This window comes from Rhinopithecus roxellana, chromosome 16, assembly GCF_007565055.1.
Source record: "Rhinopithecus roxellana isolate Shanxi Qingling chromosome 16, ASM756505v1, whole genome shotgun sequence".
NCBI classification, from domain to species: domain Eukaryota; kingdom Metazoa; phylum Chordata; class Mammalia; order Primates; family Cercopithecidae; genus Rhinopithecus; species Rhinopithecus roxellana.
In genome coordinates, this window is record NC_044564.1 from 98564776 (window position 1) to 98584771 (window position 19996).

At 46.3% G+C, this 19996-nt stretch overlaps 1 protein-coding gene across 5 annotated transcripts in view; it reads right to left on the bottom strand.

Annotated features, from left to right (window-relative positions):
- Positions 1–19996, bottom strand: part of GOLGA1 (golgin A1) — a 65632-nt gene that overhangs the window by 14212 nt on the left and 31424 nt on the right. For all 5 annotated transcript variants that reach the window (XM_030919332.1, XM_010365861.2, XM_030919335.1 and 2 more), the window contains 4 exons: positions 16995–17090; positions 9371–9466; positions 8231–8383; positions 7450–7545 (listed from right to left, as the gene is read on the bottom strand). In XM_030919332.1, the coding sequence (XP_030775192.1) occupies positions 7450–7545; positions 8231–8383; positions 9371–9466; positions 16995–17090 (441 nt within the window). The remainder of the gene's footprint in view (positions 1–7449; positions 7546–8230; positions 8384–9370; positions 9467–16994; positions 17091–19996) is intronic.

Consider the following 19996-nt stretch of genomic DNA (forward strand, 5'->3'; position numbering starts at 1 on the left):
GACCTTCTAGGCTCAAGAGATCCTCCTGCCCCAGTCTCCTGAGTAGCTGGGACTACAGGTGTATGCCTTGATGAACTGTGATGAAACCATCACTCTAATAAAAATAGTAAAAATACCCATCCACCAAAAAGTTTCTTCATGTCCTTTTGTAATTTATTTTAATTTCAGTTATTCTATTTTTCAGGCCTAAAATTCTATTTGATTCCTTTTTTAAAACTGCTGTCTTTTATTAAAACTATAATAAAATAATAGAACTATTTCACATCTTGCTGAAATTTTTAATTTTGTCTTTTATCTCCTTAAACATAGTAAGCATATAATATCTTGTGAGTCTGTTTCTTTTGTTCGTGTTGTTTTGTATTTTTGTTTGCTTATCTTTGATTTTGTTTTTTCTAGTCACCCAGGAGCACTAATAACCTGGGATCGTTTTTATTTTTTATTTTATTTTATTTTATTTTTTTTGAGATGGAGCCTCACTCTGTCGCCCAGGCTGGAGTGCAGTGGTCGGATCTCAGCTCACTGCAAGCTCCGCCTCCCGGGTTCACGCCATTCCCCTGCCTCAGCCTCCTAAGTAGCTGGGACTACAGGCGCCCGCCACCTCGCCCGGCTAGTTTTTGGTATTTTTTAGTAGAGACGGGGTTTCACCGTGTTAGCCAGGATGGTCTCGATCTCCTGACCTCATGATCCGCCCGTCTCGGCCTCCCAAAGTGCTGGGATTACAGGCTTGAGCCACCGCGCCCGGTCCCTGGGATCGTTTTAATCCAAAATTAGCTCACGGGGTTTTCCTGGGCCACCCATGTCCTTCAGTTAGTGCAATCAAAGCTGGGGGCAGGGTGCAGATGGGGTGCTGGTTACTTCCCGTTCAACTTTACTCCTAGCGTGTAGTCCTGTGGTGTGCCTAACCAAAGCTTCCAGGATCTCCCAGGCTGGATCCAAGCTTTAATAAAAATTAAACTCCAATTTCTATTCCCCTAACTCTGAGAAACTATGAAAAATTTAGATAAACTTCCAGCCTCTTCAGTATCAGCAGATACCACCAGGGCAAAAGCTGCTTTGCCCGCTGGATTCCTGTCCCTGGGCGGGATGGGCCATTCCTTACTGTCTTGCAGGCTGCTACAAGCAGATGTTCTCTTATTTTGGCCAGTTTGTCTGGGAGTCCTCAGGTGAGCTGGTCTGAATTACCTAGTCTGCCTTTACTGCAAGTGGAAGCATCTCTTGAGTCTCATTTTAACCTGCTCTCGTCAACCATATCCCCCTACGACTCTACAGTGACTATTCTTCCCAGCGTTGCTGACAAACTCAGTCTTGCCAAATCTAACGGTCAGCTCTTTGTCTCCTTTCTTGACCAGTTGGCAGCATATGAGAGTTCGCTACTCAGTCCTTCTTGTAATGCTTTCTGCCCTGTACTTCCAGAGCCCCACATGCACCTGCTTTTACTGCTACCCTATCTGCAGCTCCTTTGGTGTCTTCTCTGTTGGCCCCTCCTTTTGTTCTGAGCCTCTGCCTGTGGGTGTGGCCTTGGCATTCGTTTTCGACCCTCTTCTCTATCTGCACTCACTGATAGCCATTTGGCTGTAATTTTGCCTATAAGCTATGCTGATTGATGGTTTCCTAAAGTTGTGTGTGTGTGTGTGTGTGTGTATGTGTGTGCAAGGGTGTGTGTGTTTGAAATAGGTTCTTGCTGTCATTCAGGCTGGAGTGCACTGGTGTGATCTTGGCTCACTGCAACCTCCGCCTCCTGGGCTCCCAAGCAGCTGGGACTATAGGCACACAGGCTTCCTAACTTATATATCTACTCAGAATCTGCTCCGATTTCCAGACTTGTCAGCCTACAGACTGCCTGTTGGGTAGGCCTCTGAAGCTCAACATGCCCAAAATGGAATCCACTCTTGACATATCTCCCCAGACCCCCATCTCAGTGAATGGTACATATGCTGTTCATTCAGTTACCCCACTGGTTCTCTGCCAGCAGTGCTTTTGCCCCCACGAGACATTTAGCAATGTCTGGAGACACTGTGGTTGTCCTAAGTGGGGCCGCTACTGACATCTAGTGGGTAGATGCTCCTAAGCAGCCTATCATGCATATTTGCAGCACATACAACAAAGAAGTTCCACAACAGAGACCCTCCACAACAGAGAACCACCCACAACAGAGAACCTTCCACAACAGAGACCCTCCGCAACAGAGACCCTCCACAACAGAGAACCACCCACAACAGAGAACCTTCCACAACAGAGACCCTCCACAACAGACACCCTCCACAACAGAGACCCTCCACAACAGAGACCCTCCACAACAGACACCCTCCACAACAGAGACCCTCCACAACAGAGAACCACCCACAACAGAGAACCTTCCACAACAGAGACCCTCCACAACAGACACCCTCCACAACAGAGAACCCTCCACAACAGAGACCCTCCACAACAGAGACCCTCCACAACAGACACCCTCCACAACAGAGAACCACCCACAACAGACACCCTCCACAACAGAGAACCTCCACAACAGACACCCTCCACAACAGAGACCCTCCACAACAGAGACCCTCCACAACAGACACCCTCCACAACAGAGACCCTCCACAACAGAGACCCTCCACAACAGAGAACCATCCACAACAGACACCCTCCACAACAGACACCCTCCACAACAGACACCCTCCACAACAGAGACCCTCCACAACAGAGAACCATCCACAACAGACACCCTCCACAACAGACACCCTCCACAACAGACACCCTCCACAATAGAGACCCTCCACAACAGACACCCTCCACAACAAAGACCCTCCACAACAGAGAACCATCCACAACAGACACCCTCCACAACAGACACCCTCCACAACAGAGACCCTCCACAACAGAGAACCATCCACAACAGACACCCTCCACAACAGACACCCTCCAAAACAGAGAACCACCCACAACAGAGAACCACCCACAACAGAGACCCTCCACAACAGAGAACCATCCACAACAGAGACCCTCCACAACAGAGACCCTCCACAACAGAGAACCACCCACAACAGAGACCCTCCACAACAGAGACCCTCCACAACAGAGAACCACCCACAACAGAGAACCATCCACAACAGAGACCCTCCACAACAGACACCCTCCACAACAGAGAACCACTCACAACAGAGAACCCTCCACAACAGAGACCTTCGACAACAGAGACCCTCCACAACAGAGAACCACCCATAACAGACACCCTCCACAACAGAGAACCCTCCACAACAGACACCCTCCACAACAGAGAACCACCCACAACAGACACCCTCCACAACAGAGAACCTCCACAAAAGACACCCTCCACAACAGACACCCTCCACAACAGAGAACCTCCACAACAGACACCCTCCACAACAGAGAACCACCCACAACAGACACCCTCCACAACAGAGAACCTCCACAACAGACACCCTCCACAACAGACACCCTCCAAAACAGACAACCATCCACAACAGAGAACCATCCACAACAGAGACCCTCCACAACAGACACCCTCCACAACAGACACCCTCCACAACAGAGACCCTCCACAACAGACACCCTCCACAACAGAGACCCTCCACAACAGAGAACCATCCACAACAGACACCCTCCACAACAGACACCCTCCAAAACAGAGAACCATCCACAACAGAGAACCACCCACAACAGAGACCCTCCACAACAGAGAACCATCCACAACAGAGACCCTCCACAACAGAGACCCTCCACAACAGAGAACCACCCACAACAGAGAACCACCCACAACAGAGAACCATTCACAACAGAGACCCTCCACAACAGACACCCTCCACAACAGACACCCTCCAAAACAGAGAACCACTCACAACAGAGAACCCTCCACAACAGAGACCTTCGACAACAGAGACCCTCCACAACAGAGAACCACCCACAACAGACACCCTCCACAACAGAGAACCCTCCACAACAGACACCCTCCACAACAGAGAACCACCCACAACAGAGACCCTCCACAACAGACACCCTCCACAACAGAGAACCACCCACAACAGATACCCTCCACAACAGAGAACCTCCACAACAGACACCCTCCACAACAGAGAACCACCCACAACAGACACCCTCCACAACAGAGAACCTCCACAACAGAGACCCTCCACAACAGACACCCTCCACAACAGAGACCCTCCACAACAGAGACCCTCCACAACAGAGAACCATCCACAACAGACACCCTCCACCACACCCTCCACAACAGAGACCCTCCACAACAGAGAACCCTCCACAACAGACACCCTCCAAAACAGAGAACCACCCACAACAGAGAACCCTCCACAACAGAGACCCTCCACAACAAAGAACCACCCACAACAGAGAACCACCCACAACAGACACCCTCCACAACAGAGACCCTCCACAAAAGACACCCTCCACAACAGACACCCTCCAAAACAGAGAACCATCCACAACAGAGACCCTCCACAAAAGACACCCTCCACAACAGACACCCTCCAAAACAGAGAACCATCCACAACAGAGACCCTCCACAACAGACACCCTCCACAACAGAGACCCTCCACAACAGAGAACCTCCACAACAGAGACCCTCCACAACAGACACCCTCCACAACAGAGACCCTCCAAAACAGAGAACCATCCACAACAGAGACCCTCCACAACAGACACCCTCCACAACAGAGACCCTCCAAAACAGAGAACCTCCACAACAGAGAACCACCCACAACAGAGAACCACCCACAACAGAGACCCTCCACAACAGAGAACCACCCACAACAGACACCCTGCACAACAGAGACCCTCCACAACAGACACCCTCCACAACAGAGAACCACCCACAACAGAGACCCTCCACAACAGAGAACCTCTACAACAAAGAACCTCTACAACAGAGAACCATCTGGCCTCAAACGTCAATAGCGCTGAAGTGGAGAAACCGAGTTATACAAACCAAATCTAGGTGTCATCTACAATTCCTATTTTTCTCCCATTCCTAAGTCCTAAAAGCTCCATCTCAGGCAGGGCATGGTGGCTCACACCTTAATCCCAGCACTTTGGGAGGCCGAGGCAGGTGGATCACTTGAGGTCAGGCAGGTGGATCACTTGAGGTCAGGAGTTCGAGACCAGCCTGGCCAATATGGTGAAAGCCTGTCTCTACCAAAAATACAAAAATTAGCCGGGCATGGTGGCATGTGCCTGTAGTCCCAGCTACTTGGGAGGTAGAGCATGAGAATTGCTTGAACCCAGGAGGTTGAGGTAACAGTAGGCTGAGATAGTTCCACTACACATCGGCCTGGGCAACAAAGTGAGACTCCATCTCATATACAAAAAACAAAAAGCAAACAAAACAGCTCCATCTCTAAAAATAAATCCTGGTCTGAATACTTCTTCCCAAGTCCACCACTAATGTGTTAGTCACTTCTGGCCTAGATTCCTAAAAAGTCTCCTAAACAGTCTTCCTGCTTCTGCTCATGTCTCCCTTAACAAACATTCTTCACAGGCAGCCAGAGAAATCCTTTTAAAACAAAACTTCTCATATCACTTATCTGCTTAAGACCTGCCATGGCTGGCCAGGAGCGGTGGCTCATGCCTATAATCCCAGCACTTTGGGAGGCCAAGGAGAGGGGATCGCTTGAGCACAGGAGTTTAAAATCAGCCTGGTTAACATAGCGAGACCCTGTCTCTACAAAAGAAAGAGTAATAAATTTTGCACACCTGTAGTCCTAGTTATTCATGAAGCTGAGGTGGGAGGATTGCTTGAGCCTGGGAAGCTGAGGCTGCAGTGAGCTGTTACCGCACCACTGCACTCCAGCCTGGGCAACAGAGAAAGACCCTGTCTCAAAAAAAAAGAAAAAAAAAAAACCTGCCAGGGCTTCCCATGATTCTTTCTAATGCCTGTGTTCCCCCTCACCACCAGCCATGCTCTCCCTTGGCCAGTAGCTGCAGCCACACTGGCCTCTGTGCTATTCTTTGAACAGACCAGGCTTTTTCCTGCCTCAGAGCTTTTATATTTGTTATTTCTTCTGTCTAGAATATTCTTCCTCAAATATTCACATTGCAGGCCCTTCTGCCAGCATCAAGGCCTTCCCTAATTCCATACGGAAAAGAGCCCTCTCCTCCCCGACCTCCCCACTGGCTGTCCTTGCCCTGTTCTATTTTCTTCATAGCATTTATCATTATTTGTAACTTGGTTACCATCTCTAGTTACAAACTCCACAAGAAAGGAACTTCACCTGTTTTTTTTCCATTGCTATTTTTTACTTTTTGGGATGGAGTCTCGCTCTGTCACCCAGGCTGGAGTGCAGTGGCATGATCTTGGCTCACTGCAGCCTCCACCTCCCAGGTTCAAGTGATTCTCCTGCCTCAGCCTCCCAATTGGGATTACAGGCACACACCACCACACTGGCTAATGGTTGAATTTTTAGTAGAGATGGGATTTCACCATGTTGGCCAGGCTGGTCTCAAACTTCTGACCTCAGGTGATCCACCCACCTTGGCCTCTCAAAATGCTAGGAATACAGGCGTGAGCCACCACACTGGCTCATTGCTATTTAATACATCCCAGCACTTACAGTGATGCCTGGCCCTTACAGATACTCAAATGTTTATTGAAGGAATGCATGAAAAAAAAATCTGACTCCAAAGTCCATGCTCCACATGATGCAATGCTACTGCATTAGTACCTATGTCACTCATCAGATCTGATTACTGGAAGCTTACTAGGTGCAGGCATTCAGCTACGGACGCTCCAGGAGAAGATCGCTGCCAAAGGATCCATAAAATCTTTGAGTCATGACCAAGCCGGGCAAGTACTACAATGTCCCATCATCCAAGATGCTTTGAAAGGGGCCAGGGGAGTCTGGGGGCATATAAGAAAGTGACTGAATCTTTCCTCCTTTTTATCCAGTTATGATTAGGGAATGAAAGAGGCATCATCTGATTAAAGCTCCAAATTTGCAGAAGAGAAAGTGTAATAATCCAGCAGATTGTTTCTTCATTTCTGTACACGGTCCCTGACATAAACAAGCAAAACAAAGGTTCTTATCATCTTTTAAGGCCTGGTTTTAAGATCTCCCTGGAAATATCAGCAAGAGCAGTGTTTTCACAGCGTGACTTTCAAGCAGTTGTTGATGCCACAGAGGAAGGTCTGGCCTCTGCGGTAGGGTGAAGTCAGACCAGCACCACCTCTAACCAACTATGCAACTTGCACAAATGGTTTACCCTCAGAACCTCAATGACACTAACTGCAAAATGAACCCAATTCTTCCTACTGTCCTGGATCCCTAAGAGAACTTAATGAAGTGGCAATTTCTGGCCGATGCCTAACAGAACTATTGAACAAATGCTAATTCTACTCATCCTGTACTGTAAGTATGAGAAGTGGGGCACTCTAAATACACACGTAGAAAATATGAACACTTTTATGAGACTCTGATTCAATTAAATAAATACCTTCAGCTTCTTTAGTTCAAATTGGTGATTCTGTAAAGAACGTTCATATTCATTACTGCTTTCTTTAAGGGCTGCATTTTCTTGCTCCAGTTGTCGCTGCCAATTTAGAAGAACATATATAAAAGAAAAGTCTTCACTACCATATTTCCCTGGGCACAGGGAGCATGGACCAGGAAGAAGGCATAGGGAGGAACAATATACATTTTAAAAGCAATGGGAAGAAGCAGAGGGGACTGGTCAGAAAGTAGGAAGTCTCTGTGGGCCCAAGGAAAAATAAAACCTATCTGTTTTGAGTTTTGTAAAAAGCAGCCTTTTTACATCCAGTCTCATGAGCAGGTGCCTCTGGAAAGATAAGAACTGCTCTCGGCTGGGTGCAGTGGCTCATGCCTATAATTCCAGCAGTTTGGGAGGCTGAGGTGGGCAGATCCCTTGGGCCTAGGCGTTCAAGACCAGCCTGGGCAACATAGTGAGACCTTGTCTCTCCAAAAAATAAAAAAATTAGCTGGCTGGGGTGGTGCACGCCTGTAGTCCCAGCTACTCGGGAGGCTGAGGTGGCAGGATCACTTGAGTCTGAGAGGTCAAGGCTGCAGTCAGCTGTGATCATGCCACTGTACTCCGGCCTGGGTGACAAGAGTGAGACCCTGTCTCAAAGAAAAAAAAAACTGCCCTTTAAAGTGGTTTCCTAGTGCAGAGGCGGTGCTGCGCTGTCAAGCACGTGGCTGACTTCACTGTGTGGGACCCTGGTGCTCCTGGGCCCACCCTCTCTCAGCTCTTCACTCACCATCCCTTGCTCTGCAGTGGTCTGGTCAGCTGCCCGTGCTCTCTCCAGGGCCACAATCTGGGCTTCTAGTGCCTGGGTGCGCTCCAAGAACTGCTGCTCCAGAGCAAGGGCCTGCTGCTGCTGCACATGGCTGCTCTCCTGGTTGGCGGCAACCTTCGGGGAGACCAGAGGATGGTCAGTCAGGGTGACAATGGTTTCCAGTGGGGGATCGTAGTCTGGCCCTCGGTGAAAAGATGGGTATCCAACAGAAACAACTCTCTCCTGACCCCCTCCCCGCTGGCGTTGCTGAGGTCCCCCCTGCAGGCTCTGCCTGTTGCTCCTAGACCCTGGCCTGTCTGGAAGATGGAGTCTTGATGTCATCACTCCATCCTCAAGGTGTGTAGGGACAGCTCTGGGCACCAGCCAGTCCTTAGACACAGGCCTCTTTCACACTACTCAGTGTTGCCTCAGTGGCTGCGGCTTTCCCTGGAGAGAAATTATACTGGGGGGCAGTATAATACAGCAATGAAGAACAGGGCTTTGACACAAGAAAGATGTGGGTTCTGCCATTTACTGGCTGCAAGCCTGTGGGCTACTGAGCCAATCTTTCTGAGCTTGCCTCGTCTACGGGATGAGGATGACAGTGCATAATTCTCAGGTCTCCTGCAAGGACTAAATGAAAACACGTGCATAGCACTGAGCACAGTGCCTGGGACATGGCAAATATGAAATACTCGCTGGCTGGTTTGATTTCCCTATCTTCTAACTCCACACCACACCTGGCCTGTGATGATAGGCCAAGCCCTTGCCACCCTCTCCCCAGAGTCTGGGCGTGTTCTCCCTACCCCTGATTGCAAGTTGAGACTTGACTCCTAGTGGAGCTGCCACCTCTGACAGCCCCAGGACCAGGCTGGACCGGAAGGTGGGATGTAAGGTGGAAAGGAGCCGCTGGTCCACCTCCCAGGTAACTCAGGCCCACCAGTAGGTCCTGACTCCCTCCACCCCCTGCTGCTGGCCTGCTCACATCCAACACAAGAACTGTATCTACGCGCAGGTCCAGGTACCATTGCCGAAGTCGGGAAGGAGTTTGGGGCATCTGCAAAGGCCTGGAGAGAAAGTATTAAGAGAGCCTGGAATGCAGCAGCTCCAATAAGCACTTACGAGCTCCTGTATCTGAGCTTCCTGGGCAGCCACGACGCCCTGGCTCTGCTGGAGCTGCTCCTCAGAGGCCTGCAAGGTCTGCTCCAGTTCTCTTACCTGAGAGGGAAGCAGAAGCATTCTTTCTGTTCACAAGAAGCTGAAGAGTGGTAACAAACGGCTTTAAAATGCAAAGTGATTTAAATAAAACAGGTACATTATAGAAAAATGTAACCTGAGAAAAAACCCATAAGTCTACCATTATAAAACACTAGCATTCTAATGTATTTTCTTAAACTCTCTTTTTTTTTTTTTTTGAGATGGAGTCTTGCTCTGTCGCCCAGGCTGGAGTGCAGTGGCCGAATCTCAGCTCACTGCAAGCTCCGCCTCCCGGGTTTACGCCATTCTCCTGCCTCAGCCTCCCGAGTAGCTGGGACTACAGGCGCCTGCCACCTCGTCCGGCTAGTTTTTTGTATTTTTTTAGTAGAGACGGGGTTTCACCGTGTTAGCCAGGATGGTCTCTATCTCCTGACCTCGTGATCTGCCCGTCTCGGCCTCCCAAAGTGCTGGGATTACAGGCTTGAGCCACTGCGCCCGGCCTTAAACTCTCTTTTAATGACTTTTGTTTATAACTTTATATAGTTTTAACCGGACAATGTAAAACTTTGTATCTTTTCCCTACTCTTAAATGTCCTTCTGTTTCCATGTAATCTTTAGACCTCATCTCCTCAAGAGTGTTCTGTAATTTACTGACCCATTTGCCTACTGTGCTGGCTACTTAGGCTTTCTGTTTTTCCCGTCTAACAGAATGCAGCAATGAACATCTTCACACAGTATTTTTGTTTTTGTTTTTTTGAGACAGAGTCTCACTCTCACCCAGGCTGGAGTGCAGTGGCGTGATCTCGGCTCACTGTAAGCTCTGCCTCCCGGGTTCACACCATTCCCACGCCTCAGCCTCCCGAGTAGGTGGGACTACAGGCTCCTGCCACCACACCCGGCTAATTTTTTGTGTTTTTAGTAGAGACAGGGTTTCACTGTGCTAGCCAGGATGGTCTCAATCTCCTGACCTCGTGATCCACCTGCCTCGGCCTCCCAAAGGGCTGGGATTACAGGCGTGAGCCACCGTGCCCGGCCTGGTCTGTTTTTTTTTTTTTTGAGACGGAGTGTCACTCTGTCATCAGGCTGGAGTGCAGTGGCATGATCTCAGCTCACTGCAACCTCCGCCTGCTGGGCTCAAGCAATTCTCCTGCCTCAGCCTCCCGGGCAGCTAGGATTATAGGTGTGCGCCACCACGCCCAGCTAATTTTTTTTTTTTTTTGAGATGGAGTCTCACTCTGTTGCCCAGGTTGGTGTGCAGTGGCACAATCTCAGCTCACTGTTACCTCCACCTCCTGGGTTCAAGCAATTCTCCCGCCTCAGCCTCCCGAGTAGCTGGGACTACAGGCATGTGCCAACACGCCTGGCTAATTTTTTGTATTTTTTTTAGTAGAGACGGGGTTTCACCATTATTAGGATGGTCTCGAACTCCTGACCTCGTGATCCGCCTGCCTCGGCCTCCCAAAGTGCTGGGATTACAGGCATGAGCCACCGCGCCCAGTTGCTAATTTTTGTATTTTTAATAGAGATGGGGTTTCACCATGTTGGCCAGGACACACAGTATTTTTTTACCTGGTTTCAATCACTTCCTTAGGACAGATTCCCTGAAGTGGGATTACTGTTCACAATACAAATTCAGGATTTACTCATTCCACAAATACGGAGCAAGGCTAACTCCATACCAGGAACTGCAACTGGGCATGAGGCCAGTGCAGTGAGTGGGACAGATGTAGACTGGCCCTCAAGGACTCACTGTCTAGTACTGAGTTGCACTTGGCTCTCCAAGACGGCATTTTTACCAGATTCAAGTTGTAGCTGTGAATTTCTCTTAGAAGGCCTTCTTACTTACTGAATAAGGTCTGGCCTTGGGGAGCTTTATTATTAAACATAAGCACAAGGAAGGCTGCATGCAGCTTGGTGAAGGAGAGGTAGACACACAAGGAGAGGATGTTTTTAAGGCCTAGTCTCCTTACATACATTCACATGTTAGATTTAACCAAAACAATCCCATGAGAAAGTTGGGAACAATCCCATGAGAAAGGGGCTACTAGTCCATGGAGAAGAACAGGATTGTTACTAGCTCATGACCGCACATTTTATTGGTGGTAGTGCCAAGACTAAGACGTTGTTTTACACTCCTGAGATCAGAAAATATCTGAGTCTCAGTTTAGCAGCCAAGTTCAAGACAGATTCAGATCTTCAAGAGATTAAACAAAAAGTTACCATATCATCCTGAAATTTTATTCCTAGGTATATACTGAAGAGAAATGAAAACATTAAGTCCACACAAAAACCTTGTACAGGAACGTTCATGGTAGCATTATTCACAATAGCCAAAAGATAGAAACAACTCAAATGTCCATCAAAAGCTGGGTGTGGGTTGGATGTGGTGGCTCATGCCTGTAATCCCAGCACTTTGGAAGGCCGAGACGGGTGGATCACTTGAGGCCAGGAGTTCGAGACCAGCCTGGCCAACATGGCAAAACCCCATCTCTACTAAAAATACAAGGTATGTTGGTTTATATGTGTAGTCCCAGCTACTTGGAAAGCTTAGGAACAAAAATTGCTTAAACCTGTGGGATGGGGGTTGCAGTGAGCCAAGATTGTACCACTGCACTCTAGCCTGGGTGACAGAGTGAGATTCTGTCTCAAAAAAAAAAAAAAAAAAAAAAAGGCTATGCCTTTGCCTCCCTAAGAGCTGGGCTTACAGAGTGAGGGCTCATGCCTGCAAGCCAAGCACTTATGGAAACAAAGGCATAGCTTGAGCCCAGGAATTGGAGACCTGCCTGGGTTAACATAGGGAGACCCGGTTCTCCACAAAAAGGGGAAAAAAAGACAAATGGAACTCAAGTGTTCATCAATGAATGAATGGACAAACAAAATGTGGTCTATACATATAATGGAGCATTATTCAATCTTAAAAAGGAATAGGCCGGGCACGGTGGCTCACATCTGTAATCCCAGCACTTTGGGAGGCCAAGGTGGGCGAATCACAAGGTCAGGAGATCGAGACCATCCTGGTCAACATGGTGAAACCCCATCTCTACTAAAATGCAAAAGATCAGCCGGGCATAGTGGCAAGCGCCTGTAGTCTCAGCTACTCGGGAGGCTGAGGTAGGGGAATTGCTTGAACCTAGGAGGTGGAGGTTGCAGTGAGCCGAGATCGCACCACTGCACTCCAGCCTGGTAACAGAGCAAGACTCCATCTCAAAAAAAATTCTTAAAAAAAAAAAAATTCTATATTTAAAAAAAAAGGAATGAAATTCTGACATATGCTACAACATAGATGAACACTGAAGACATTATACTAAGTCAAATAAGCCAGACAGAAAAGGACAAACATTGTATGATTCCACCGATATGAGGTATCTCGAGTCTCCAAACTCAAAGAGACAGAAAATAGAATGGTGGTTCCCAGACTGGGGTAGGAGGAATTGGGGAGTTACTGTTTAATAAGTATAGAGTTTCTCTTTGGGAAGATAAAAAAGTTTTGGAGATGGATGGTGGTGATGGTTGTACAACAATGTACACTGATCAAAAAGGATATTCAGAAATAGAACTGAAATTATAATAAAACAAAACAGTCTTTTCAGAAAAATATAGTTTAAAATGTATTTATCAGGAAATAAGAAAGATTTAAAAAATGAGATAAATATCCAATTCAAGAAATTAAACAAATTGGCCAGCACGGTTACTCACATCTGTAATCCTAGCACTTTGGGAGGCCGAGGTGGGCAGATCACTTGAGGTCAGGAGTTTGAGACCAGCCTGGTCAACATGGTGAAACCCCATCTCTAGTAAAAATACAAAAAAGGCTGGGCGTGGTGGCTCACGCCTATAATCACACCACTTTGGGAGGCTGAGGCAGGTGAATCACGAGGTCAGGAGTTCAAGACCAGCCTGGCTAACATGGTGAAACCTTGTCTCTACTAAAAATACAAAAATTAGCTGGGCATAGTGGCACATGCCTCTGATCCCAGCTACTCAGGAGGTTGAGGCAGGAGAATTGCTTGAACCAGGACCTGGGAGGCAGAGATAGCAGTGAGCAAAGGTTGCGCCACTGCACTCCAGACTGGACTACAAGGTCACGCCACTGCACTCCAGACTGGACTACACAGCCAGACTCTGTCTCAAACAAACAAACATGAATAAAATAAAATTAAATTAAATTTTAAAAAATACAAAAAAATGAGCTGGGTATGGTGGTGCACACCGTAATTCCAGCTCTTCAGGAGGCTGAGGCAGGAGAATCACTTCAGCCTGGGAGGCAGAGGTTGCAGTAGGCTGAGATTAGGACACTACACTCCAGCTTGGGTGACAGAGCGAAACTCCGTCTCAAAAAAAAAAATAAATAAAAATAAAAAATAATAAATAATAAATAAATAAATAAATAAATAAATAAATAAATAAATAAATGGTGCTGTAATCCCAGTACTTTGGGAGGCTGAGGTGGGTGGATCACTTGAGGTCAGGAGTTCGAGAACAGCCTGGCCAACATAGTGAAGCCCCGTCTCCACTAAAAATTTAAAAATTAGGCAGGCGTGGAGGCAGGCACCTGTTAACCCAGCTACTTGGTGGGTAAGGCAGGAGAATCGTTTGAACCCGGGAGGCAGAGGTTGCAGTGAGCTGAGATCACGCCATTGCACTCTAGCCTGGATGAGAGTGAGATTCTGCCTCACATAAATAAATAAATAAATACCTACCAAAAACCTACAAATGGTATACCACATAACAAAACTTCAGGCATATTTCCTTTAAGACTGGGAACAAAACAAAGATTCCCACTAGTCCTATTATTGCTTCACTCAGTCTGGAGGTTCTTCAATGCTCTATGAACAGAAAATGGAATAAGAGGTGGGAAGACTGGAAGGAGTAAGATAAAGTGGTCATTTTTCATAGATAATATGATTGTCTACCTAAGAAAAACAACAAAAAAATCACACAGTAGTAATGAAGTGCAGCCGGGGTGTGATATCCAAGATCAACTTTTAAAAATGGCAGTTCACGAGAATAATCAGAAATAACCAATTATAAATATGATTAAAAATAAAGTTTGGGCATGGCGGCTCGTGCCTGTAATTCGGGAGGCCGAGACTGAGGTCCGGAGTTCGAGACCAGCCTGGCCAATATGGTGAAACCTCATCTCTATTAAAAATACAAAATTTAGTCTGGCGTGGTGACATTTGCCTGTAATCCCAGCTACTCGGGAGGCTGAGGCAGGAGAATTGCTTGAATCTGGGAATCGGAGGTTGTAGCGAGCCGAGATCGCAATATTGCACTCTAGCCTGGGGGATAGAGTGAGACTGTGTCTCCAAAAAATAACAAAATAAAAACTAAAAAAATAAGGGCCGGGCACAGTGGCTCACACCTATAATCCTAGCACTTTGGGAGGCCAAGGCAGGCAAATCACCTGGGGTCAGGAGTTCAAGACCAGCCTCGTCAACATGGTGAAACCCTGTCTCTACTAAATATATAAAAATTAGCTTAGTGTGGTGGCATGTGCCTGTAATCCCAGCTACTTGGGAGGCTGAGGCAGGAGAACTGCTGGAACCCAGGAGGTGGAGGCTGCAGTGAGCCAAGACAGTGCCATTGCACTCTAGCCTGGGCGACACAGCGAGACTCTCAGAAAAAAAAAAAAAAGATTAAAAATAAGATACCATCACAGGCTGGGTGCACTGGCTCACGCCTATAATTGCAGCACTTTGGAAGGCCGAGGCGGGTGGATCATCTGAGGTCAGGAGTTTGAGACCAGCCTGGCCAACATGATGAAACCCTGTCTCTACTAAAAATACAAAAAAATTAGCTGGGTGTGATGGTGGACGCCTGTAATCCCAGCTACTTGGGAGGCTGAGGCAGGAGAATCGCTGGAACCCAGGAGGTGGAGGCTACAGTGAGCCAAGATCGTGCCATTGTACTCCAGCCTGGGCAACAAGAGCAAAACTCTGTCTCAAAAGAAAAAAAAAATACCATCACAGTATCAACACAAACTCTAAAGTTTCTAGGAATTAACAAGTTAGGCAAGAAAATAAGACATCTATTGAGAAAAATGTAAACATTTAATAAAACACACAGAAAAGAATCTGAATAAGTGGAATCTATTTACATTATTGGAAGGAATAATTAATATCATAAAATGGACCATTCTTCCCAATTAGCCTATATGTTTAATGCAATCCCAATAAAAATTCAAGTTGAATTTTTTAGAAACTCAAAAACTTTAAAGGCCCACAAATAAAGTCAACCTTCAAAAAAAAAAGAGAATTTGTCTTATTGGGTGTTGAGATATAGTACAGATATCACTATAGTAATAAAAACATTGTAGTGTTTACACAAGAGCAGACAATCAGAACAATGGACAGAGAATGCAGAGACAAACTATGTGCAGACGGAAGCAATACGTGATAGTTAGCAAGAGAAATCAATTCAGAAGGACAGACTGTTTAGTAAATGATTTTGAGAAATATGCAGAATTTCTCCATATTTAGATCCCTACCTAAGACCATACAGAAAGACAGTTTGTATGTGAATTAGCGATCTATTAGATTGAAGGAAAAATTATAAAGTTAATAGGGAAAAAACAGTAGATCTCTGTGACTTAGGAGCAGGAATAGATTTCCTAAATGGAACTTCAAACTCCACAGCAAAAAAGTGATGAATCTGATTACATGGAACTTAAGAATGTCTATTCAACAAAGGATACAAAGACAAAGTTAACAGAATGACTCAGGACTGAAACTGACAAAGCATTAGGAACAAGAATATACAATGAAATCCTACAAACCAAATAAGAAAAGACTGAAACCCCAAATAAAACAAGGAAAGGATATGAATGGGCAATTCTAAAAGCAGAAACCCCCAGGAATTAACAGGCACATGAAGACAAGGCCAAACTCATTAATAACCAAAGCAATGCAAATTAAAGCAATGAAATACCACTCCACACTCAGTAAACTGGCAAAACTTGTAAAGGCTTAGAAATGCCATGCTGGAAAAGGCAGAAAGGCATATATAGGAACCCTCATGCATGCTGGAGGAGGAGAGCCAGGTGCAGGCTTGCTGGGAACAATCTTCTCCTATAATACTTAGTCTCTTTAGGTTTTATGCATGATCTGAGGTGCCAGGAAGAAGGAAGCAATCTGGATGTCTACCACGTAGATTATTACAAAGTGCAATGAAGTGGGTACAGACAGAAGTTGAGGCAGCTAAAACTAACAGAGAAAACATACCCATAGCTGCATCATTTACAGAAATTAAAAACCCAGTGCTACATATTTTAAGGCAACCCAACAAAAAAAGCATCTATATGAACCACAATGGAATGGTATCCTATGGGAGGGAGGCCAATGGGGATAAAAGAGTATAAACATATAACTCAATCATGGTAATGTGACAAGGATGAAGAAAATGACTAACTCATCCCTGTATAGGTAAGATCCAAAAATAATCCCTTCCAGGGAAAAAACTCTGACCAAGAAGATTCTCAGTCACATCATCTTGCCATTCAGCCAGGTTACCACTCAAACTTAGGAAACACCAGAAGTAAGGTCAGTACCCGAGTCTCCAGGGCGTTAATGGCCTTGGCCTGGCTGTTTCTGGCTGCCAAGAGCTGTTGTCTGGTATCCTCCAAATTCTGCTCAGCAAGTGGTTTCTGTAAGTTGAAAGAAGAGTAAAAGAAGACTGTCATTCCTCAATTGAATAAATATTTACAGATTATCTACAACATACTATGATTTGTGCTAGGCACAAGAGACATGAATACATTTTTAAAAATTCAGCTAATTGAGATATAATTCGCATATCATAAAGTACACACAGATAAATTTGAAATAGTCCTTTGACCTTGAGGCTGGAACAAAAGACTAATAAAAAATTACACAATAGAGTACAGTAAGTGTCCACAAAGAGAAAGAAGCACGGGGTGGGAGATACTCCCTGCCACAGGGCAGGTAGGCGGCTTTAGAACTCACAAGGTGGCTAGGGCTCGGGAAGCCTCCCAGGCAGGGGGATGACCAACGGCGATGTGAACAGCCTGCTACATTGAGGGAACTACAATTCCTCAGAAGCCAAAACGATGATGGATTTAGGTCAAAAAACAAGACCCGAAAGATAGGCAAAAGGGCCAGCTCATGAGAAGCTTTTGAATGCAAAAAGGAGTTAGAACTTGTTTCAGTAAGCAACATTTTTCAAAGTAGAAATTCTAGGCCAGGAGTGGTGGCTCACACCTGTAATCTCAGCACTTTGGGAGGCCGAGGCAGGCAGATCACCTGAGGTCAGGAGTTTGAGACCAGCCTGGCTAACATGATGGAATCCCATCTCTACTAAAAATACGAAAAAAAATTAGCTGGATGTGGTGGTGGGTACCTGTAATCCCAGCTACTCAGGAGGCTGAGGCAAGAGAATTGCTTGAACCCAGGAAGCGGAGGTTGCACCACTGAATTCCAGTCTGGGTGACAGAGTGAGATTCTGTCTTTAAAAAAAAAAAAAAATGGGACCAGGAGCAGTGGCTCACACCTGTAATCCCAGCACCTTGGGAGGCTGAGGTGGGCAGATCACAAGGTCAGGAGTTTGAGACCAGTCTGACCAACATGGTAAAACCCTGTCTCCACTAAAAATAAAAAATTAGCCGGGTGTGGTGGCGTGCACCTGTAGTCCCAGCTACTTGGGAGGCTGAGGCAGGAAAATTGCTTGAACCTGGGAAGCGGAGATTGCAGTAAGCTGAGATCACACCACTGCACTCTAGCTTGGGCAACAGAGTGAGACTCCATCTCAAAAAAAAAATAAAGAAAGAAAGAAAGAAAAAAAAATGTAGAAATTCTAAATGCTGGCATTAGACTTAGCTGAGATAGCTGTTACTGAGAAAGTTGTTAATCTCAGCTAGTTGTACAGATTTGAGGACTTGCTCCAAGCCTAAGGAAATCAGAATTTCTGAGGGTAGGGCCAGAGATATATACTTTATCTATTTACTTATTTATTATTTTTGAGATGGAATTTCACTCATGTCACCCAGGCTGGAAAGTAGTGGTGCGATCTTGGCTCATTGCAACCTCCGCCTCCTGGGTTCAAGTGATTCTCCTGCTTCAGCCTCCTGAGTGGCTGGAATTACAGGCACCCACCACAATGCCCGGCTAATTTTTTTTTTTTTTTTTTTTGAGATGGAGTCTCGCTCTGTCACCAGGCTGCAGTGCAGTGGCATGATCTCAGCTCACTGCAACCTCCGCCTCCCAGGTTCAAGCAATTCTCCTGCCTCAGCCTCCCGAGTAGCTGGGACTACAGGCATGTGCCACCATGCCCAGCTAATTTTTGTATTTTTAGTAGAGATGGGCTTTCACCATATTGGCCAGGATGGTCTCAATCTCCATCTGGCCCAATCTGACCTTGTGATCTGCCCACCTCAGCCTCCCAAAGTGCTGGAATTACAGGCGTGAGCCACTGTGCCTGGCCTGTTTTTAATAGAGGCGGGGTTTTGCCATGTTGGCCAGGCTGGTCTTGAACTCCTGACCTCAGGCAGTGCTGGGATTACAGGTGTGAGCCACCACGCCTGGCCTAGAGATATATACTTCAAACAAACTTCCCAAGTAATTTTTATGCACATTAAACTGTATACTAATGATGATGGCACAATAATAATATTGATCATGGTAATAGCTGACATATATTGAGACCCAACTATGTTCCAGTTATCATTCTAAGCACTTTACATATTGTAACTTATTTAATCCTAACAACAATTCTGAGTTTAGTAGTATAATAAAACCAATTTTACTGGGGAAGAAACAAACACAAAGAGATTAAATTACTTGCTCTAAGTCAGGGGTCCCCAACCCTTTAGTTAGGAACCAGGCCACACAGGAGGAGGTGAGCAGTGAGTAAGCATTACCGCCTGAGATCCGCCTCCAGTCAGAGCAGTGGTAGTGTTAGATAGCAGTGTGAACCCTATCGTGAACTGCGCATGTGAGGGATCCAGGCTGCACACTCCTTATAAGAATCTAAGGATCATGATGATCTGAGGTTGAACAGTTTCATTCTGAAACCACCCCCTCACCCTCCTGTACCCGACCCCATCTGTGGAAAAACCGTCTTCCACAAAACCAGTCACTGGTGCCAAAAGGGTTGGGGACTGCTGCTCTAAGTCACAGCTAGTAAGTAGAACAGGCAAAATACAAGCATGGGCTGTCTGATTCTAGAAATCAATTTACTCCCTAGAACCCACATTACATTTACTGTAGACTGTTGAAGGGAATTGTAGAAGATGTTTAAGAGAGTGATATGGTCACCAGGGCTGATTATCAGGATCAGTTTGGCAGTAAGCATGGAAGACTGTGTCAGAGGGTGAAGGAAGAGACTGATGCTAGGCAGGCCAATCTGGAGACTTCTAACATAGACTAAGCTAGATTTGCTGGAAATCCTGAAGTACAACCAGTGGCAGTGGAGATGGAGGTATTTAGTTGAAACTGACTGAAGAAAGAAAGGGAGGGTCTAATCTAGGAGGAGCCCCATGGCCTTGGCTTTGTCACCTTTGTCATGGTGTGGCCAATCATTGGAACAGAAAGAGAG